We start from the raw sequence: 6,491 nt of genomic DNA on the forward strand, positions 1-6,491 counted from the left end.
CATCCATCTATCCACGCATCCAACCACGATCATCCATCATGTGAAGATAAGGTGCTGCTTTAACAGGTCATTTATTTCTAGGAGCAGAGACATGTGGAGGAGTCCTCAGGGCGGGAGGTGAAGAAGGTGAAGTCATTTGTGTTTGGTTAAAACTTGTTAAGTCGCATGTTTTGATAAGTTTTTGAACTCTCATTAAATCTCATTACTGTTTCTCTTGGGAAGGTCCGGAAAGCACGAAACAGGCGGCAGGAGTGGAACCTGATGGCTTATGACAAGGAGCTCCGCCCAGATGCTCGAGTCACGCCATCACCTCACCATACATCTGACGGCTCAGTGTCACCCGACAGGTAAACACCTGCATGTTCACACCTACTTCCCAGTCCAATAAGCTGACATCAGAACTTTAACTCCTCCCCCAAAGGTCAGGGATGTCAGATGACCTCTCCTTCCCGGCCAGTCCTCACCACGATGGGCATGATAGAAAAGATCATGCTGACATGGCGACCAGTGGGTCTGGGCAAACTCAGTCATTGGACCGTGCCCTCAGACCCACCTCCGCAGTATCCGCGGCAACCGCTCGCCAGCACTCTCTGGGCCGCAACCAGCCGCATCAGCATCACCATCGCCCACAGCCGCTCACTGGCCCAGCCAATCAGAACGGAGCACGTTCCAACATGGCAAAGGAAGCCAAGTAAACACACACACATACGTTCAAATTATAATCACTATCATTATGCACATATACATGTTTGACCTTTGACCTCCATCCCTCCTCAGTGATCATCAAATCCCTCCGGCCCCTCCACCGCCTCCACCTCTCATGCCATCAGCAGGACAGGTGGTGTTTCCAAACAGCTCCATCCACATTGCTGCTATGGCAACACCATTGCACCCTGCAGCTGTGCCTGGTAACCAAGGTAACAAGCACCCGGCTATTTTTTAGTTTCTGATGGCGCTTTTGCGTGTCCACGTGAAATCAGGAGCTCCTGCTCTTTTCTATCCACAGGTGGCACTGCTGCCCAGCCCCACCCCTATAGCCCCTCCCCTCCACCACTACCCCCAGCTAACTACATCCCCTCCCCCTCCCGTCCTAGCAGCCAAGCTCCCTCCTCTGCTGCTGCGCCCCCGGTGCCCCCGGCGGCGGATGGCAGGAAGCTAGCCGCTGGACTGAACGTGCCAATAAATGACGCCCGCAGTGACCTCCTCGCCGCTATCCGCAGAGGTCAGTCAGGACGCAGACAGTTCACAGATTATAGAGGTGGTCACTGGGTGATGCTCGTCTGGTGTGGGCGGGTGTGGCCAGGGTGACCTGGTGGGTGTGGTCCGACAGATGTGTGTGTGATCTGGTGTGGATTGGTGTGGTCCTGCGTGTTGATGCAGTGTCTCGTGTCTGCAGGGATCCAGCTGAGGAAGGTTCAGGAGCAGCGCGAGCAGGAAGAGGCCAAGAAACGAGAGCCGACAGGAAACGACGTTGCCACCATCTTGTCACGACGTATTGCCGTGGAATACAGCGAATCAGAAGAGGAGTCTGAGCCTGAGGACCAGGAGTGGTCCGATTAAGGAGGAGGAAGAGTGCGCCTGACAGGAAGTGACTCATCAGAGAGCCGAAACTTCTTTCTTGTTTTCCTGTTTGATGTTAATGAGTCAGCGTGGCATCCAATGGTGTTTTATGAACCTGCTGATGGTGACACGCAGAAACTTTATTGACAGCAGCAGGTTTAACGACGTTACTCAGAAAATGAACCCTTGGCACAGCGCCCCCCTCAGGACGCCGACCGTCTGTGTTCGTAATGAAACAAAAGTTGACCTGGATTTATGTATCACTTTGCTGCTTGGACATCAAATGTCATCATTTTCAATTTATCAGAACTTTTAAAAATACATTTTCAGTTTTTAATATTTTTGTTTTTACATTTTATTTTGTTTATATTTTATTCTTCATATTCTTCATATTTGTTGCTTTAGTTTTTATATTTCTTTTATTTCTTCTGTTATGATGCATCTTGTTCTACAGTGTGAGATGCAATGTGATGACATCATAGTAACTACTGACATCATGCATAATCATCCCTGCTGCTGTGGAGAGGGGGCGTGTCCTCCCTGTCCTGTACCATGTGTGATTGGCTGTTCGTGCCGTGCTGTGTTTCTGTGACCTGCATGTGGGTGAAAAAAACTGAAAATAGAACAAAAGTTATAGATAAAATCAAGAGTTGATTTTTGTGATTTATTTCAATCATTAAATATTTAAAGTCTCTTTTTAAAACTTGTTTTATTAGTTTTAATCTTTTAACTTTATGCATCAAGGAAAAATTGCATTATATGCAACGGTCTTTGACTTGAAGAAATGTGTTTAACATTTAAACCTATTTCCTGCATATAAAATAACAATATTTGTGTTTACGTTCACTCCTTCAAATAGATGCAAGTAAAATACAGCAGGAACGCGTTACCTCACCATACATCTGTCTCCTTTCCTCACCTCCTGCTGAGGACTTAGGAAAAGAGAAGTGGAACGACCTCACACTCTCTCTCCTTGACGGTGTGAGGCCGGATGTCCGCCGTGTTGAAACTACAAACGTGCATCGTACTCTGTCTCAGCGTGTTCTGTTGTTTGGTGGAGGTCATATGAACGAGAACAGCCTGTGTAAATGTCCTGCACCGCAGAGGCGGGAATTTTAAAGCCGGAGGAACATTTAGGGTCATGGTTATGGTTATGTTTTTCATGAATGGTCGGATGGGATGGCGTTTTCTCCTCTCCTTTCATCGAGGATGCTTTGGTGTATCCTACTCTAAAGGGAGCACTAAAGCTCCTTTCCATGGAGTTTGGAGAGGTGGAACAGCTCCAATCATGGTCACGTATCTCAGTGAGGAACACGCCCACAGTTTCTGCTGAAGTCATCGTTACAGCGAGCGACGCTGGTTTCCGCCTGATGATGACATCAGGTGTGTTGTTGTTTAAAACGGGTGCAGTGTACACCTTTTCACACTTTTGATTCTGTTCACCTGGACGCCGAGTTTTCAGTGGTGGATCTGCTTCGTCATTTCAGCCTTACCTGGATCATCGGGCATGCATCGAGACAGAGGAATGTTTTTGTACTGTTAAATAAAGTTTTGATACAAAGCTTTGATAATGAGGAAGAGTCAAATTTACATTCATCCATTTATATACTCGTCTCAGTTCTTCCTGTGGGGGCAGGAGAGTCCAGTACTGCAGTTATTTCCCACAGAGAAGAAGAGCAGCCGCCAGAGCGGAAGTGAGAAAAATCAGCGGGAGCGGAGCGGCATTTCTGTTTGAGTACCGTCGGGTTAAAGGTCACGCCGTCACCGACAAACACACACACAGCCGGGAAGAAACTCCGAGAGCCAACTCTCTGCAAACCAGCGGCTTCCTGCTCGAGTGAGTCTCTGCTCCTGTACGGAGAGACCTTTGTGGTGAAGGCGGAACAAGCGGCTCAGCTCCGGTTACAGTTACCGCCTCACGTTGCACTGCAGCCCCTTTTCCATTTGTAGCTGCTCGGCTCGGCTTTCAGGGTTTTACATTCGGTCACAGTTCCTGGTAGGATGGGCAGATGAAGCTTCATGAAGCACTGAAGCTTTTCATCCAGTTGGTTCATCCCAGTGCAAGGCGTCTTGAAGCTTCATTTGCTCTAGCAGGACACCTACTGGACGTAAAAATATTAGTTGGCATAAATTTGAAGAGTGTGGCCTTTTGCACACAGCCTGTAAATGTCAACAACAAAAGGAGTGTGTAAAACATCTATATTGTAGTGATGCAGTACACTGTGTATATTTATACTGGCAGTATGGAAAATGATCATTTACTGTGAGGTGAGGTGTGGACAGCTACACACTGAGGCCTCAGTCCTGCCTGTTCACATTTTATTCTGTAAAAACTAAGTTTTCACTGCTTTTATGGCCTTTTTAGTGGGGAGAGCATAGCTAGGATTTAATGATTTAACAAATCTTTTAAATCCTTTGTCCTCCACAATGCTAAATGGCTGGGAGTCCTCAATCACCATGCTGACCAGGTCTTCATCTATTTGAGATTGTTCTCCTGAGGAAAGACAATAAAGACAAAGCACAAATATAAATATCACACACGTAACTTATAACAGTTGTATAATATTGTTATATCATTTAGTAACATTACTGCATGCTATATTATCATTGCATTTGATGGCTCACCTGGTCTTGCTCCACAATCGCTGTTCCCCTTATTCTCATGCAAAGCTCTGTAGTGCCTAAGCATGGATGAGGTGTTGTTGTTATATCCCAGCTCCCTGGCACATAGCAAACACTTCACCTTGTACAAAAGTAAAGACAGCTCAACATAAATTGTATTGCACCATCAGTATTATGAAAATACATCTTCTGTAGAAATTTACATACCTTGTTGGGAGGAATAAGATCAAAATGTTCCCACACAGGGGAGGACATCCTCCTCTTCTTAGCTGGCTCCATTCTCTCCTGACTTTCTCTCCTCACTCTCATAAACCTCCAAACTGTCTCCAAACTCTCACTAACAACTCTCCATCAAACACCCACATTTTGAATGAAGTCTGAGGGGTTTATATCTGTCATATCTCGCGGCAAAGTTCGAACCACTTCATGAACCAGTCACGTGGTACAGCCGGGCAGCGAGGCTTCGGACGTCATCATTTTCAGCTCCTCCCATCAATGAAGCAAGCCTCAATACGCGCATCGCGGAAACGCCCCCTCCATTACTTGACGCAAGCTTTGAGGCCTCGATACAGAACGTGACATCACTAGTTCCTGGTACTGTTTTAGTACCTGCTCGGACGGGTTCCAAGCGATCCGAGCAGGTATTAAACTATTACGTCATCGGACTGCATGCCACTGATTGGCTGGTCAGTGGCGTCACTCGATAGGTCATGAGAATATTTACTTCACAAAAAAACGAGAGAAATGTGTTCTAGGAATCCATCCGACCTCACAAACCATCCTACCTGTTGTTTCTGCGCATGTGCACAACACAAAATTAAGTGGCAACCTGTCCTATCTACTTAAATTTATCCTGGAATTATTGTGTGACCGCAGGAATGTACACTAGGACGGTTTGCTCCAAGAATCTGACAAACAGCCCCCGCATTCGTGTCACATTTTAATTAAGATTACACGTTGCTATAACAACAAGCACCCATATTAGATGGTACTGGTTATAGTGGAAACCCAGTGGAGTCGAGTTGTGGCGAGTCGAGCAGGCACTAATGGAAAAGGGGCTAAAAAAAACCTGAAAATGTTTCACACGTCTGAAAAGTGCGTCCTGTTTGGGTGCGCTTGTTTTGCAGACATGGCAGTGCAGGTGCCGTGCCTGTCCTTCCGGCAGCCGTATGCCGGCCTGGTTCTGGACGGGGTAAAGACGGTGGAGAGCCGCTGGAGGCCGCTGCTCGCTCCACTGGAGAACCAGACGCTGGCGGTCCACGTGGCTCAGCGTGACTGGGAGGGGTCGGAGTGGAGGGCAGTGCTAAGCGGCCTGCTGGGGATGGACAGTGCTCAGATTGAGGCACTTCTGGAGTCCGGGGAGCGGTTCGGCCGCGGCGTGGTGGCAGGTTAGAATCACTATTTACTCTGCCACGTTTACACATCCCTGAACGAACCCTGTGGTCTCTTTTAGGATTGGTGGATGTGGGCCGGACCTGGCTTTGCCCCGCCTCCCTCCAGGGGAAGGACCTACAGTGCCTGGAGCAGTCGGCCGTGGTGATTGGTCTGCAGGAGAAGCACCTGACTAACCTGTCCAACCCTCGCTGGCTGAAGGCCCCACTGAGAGCTCCGGGAGGTCGTGACCTCTGGACCATAGAGATCCCAGCAAAACTGTTACCATGACAACACATACGTAACCTACCCCAGCACCGAGGCCGGAGCGACTTCTCTGTCATAGTACATTGGTTTTTACAGCTGATCATTGATCTGTGATCAGAGCGGTGGCGCTGACCTCAGATCAGGTCACTGTGATGTCATCAGCACACCTGATTTTTGTGGTCGAGCGAGGTCTTCCATCTCTGAGGGTGGGGTGGGGGTCAGACCAATGATCTGAGCTCCTGGGGCCGTCGTCCCGGAGCACCAGAGGCTTCACAGCAGCTTGATAAAAGTCCAACCTGTCCAGTTCTTTGCTTCTTTGAAATGATGGAACCCGTCTAATCCCAGATTTTTCGCTGCAAAATAAGTGAATGCATTTCACTCCTTAGACTTGTCCTACTCACTGTATGTTTAATTTTGTTGATGTGTGGGGTTAAAACGGCAACTGTTGCCGGTGGGTTAATAAGGACACCTTCCAAACGTCCAGTGTTTGTGTAAGTAACCTACCTGTGGTGCTGTTATCAGGCGGCTGTATGTTACACTGAAATTAAAAGGTAATATTTTGCTATGCTTGCTGTTCTGCTCATTGTTCTCTCGCTGTTTTAGAAAACGGTCTGTGCAGAATTGTTGTAATTCAGTCACACTGGAGGGTTTTAGAGCATGAAGCCGTCAGG

The 6,491-nt window shown here is 47.8% G+C and overlaps 2 protein-coding genes across 2 annotated transcripts in view; both read left to right on the plus strand.

Annotated features, from left to right (window-relative positions):
- The window catches only part of LOC102294518 (wiskott-Aldrich syndrome protein family member 3), a gene marked incomplete in the record, with an annotated part of 8,748 nt that extends 6,485 nt beyond the window's left edge, over positions 1–2,263 (plus strand). The window contains 5 exon segments of the mRNA XM_014340773.2: positions 223–347; positions 422–691; positions 778–917; positions 1,007–1,222; positions 1,397–2,263. Coding sequence (XP_014196259.1) covers positions 223–347; positions 422–691; positions 778–917; positions 1,007–1,222; positions 1,397–1,560 — 915 coding nt within the window.
- Positions 2,264–2,332: 69 nt separating this feature from the next.
- zgc:110222 (uncharacterized protein LOC550336 homolog) lies at positions 2,333–6,387 on the plus strand. The gene is made up of 3 exons (XM_005944455.3): positions 2,333–3,397; positions 5,310–5,570; positions 5,636–6,387. Exons 2-3 carry the CDS (start codon positions 5,312–5,314, stop codon positions 5,842–5,844), a joined length of 468 nt encoding a protein of 155 aa, XP_005944517.1. The 5' UTR covers positions 2,333–3,397; positions 5,310–5,311; the 3' UTR covers positions 5,845–6,387.
- The last annotated feature ends 104 nt before the right edge of the window (positions 6,388–6,491 follow it).

The sequence above is a fragment of the Haplochromis burtoni genome, unplaced genomic scaffold (genome assembly GCF_018398535.1).
Source record: "Haplochromis burtoni strain Fernald_Lab_line unplaced genomic scaffold, NCSU_Asbu1 Contig_387, whole genome shotgun sequence".
Classification (NCBI taxonomy): domain Eukaryota; kingdom Metazoa; phylum Chordata; class Actinopteri; order Cichliformes; family Cichlidae; genus Haplochromis; species Haplochromis burtoni.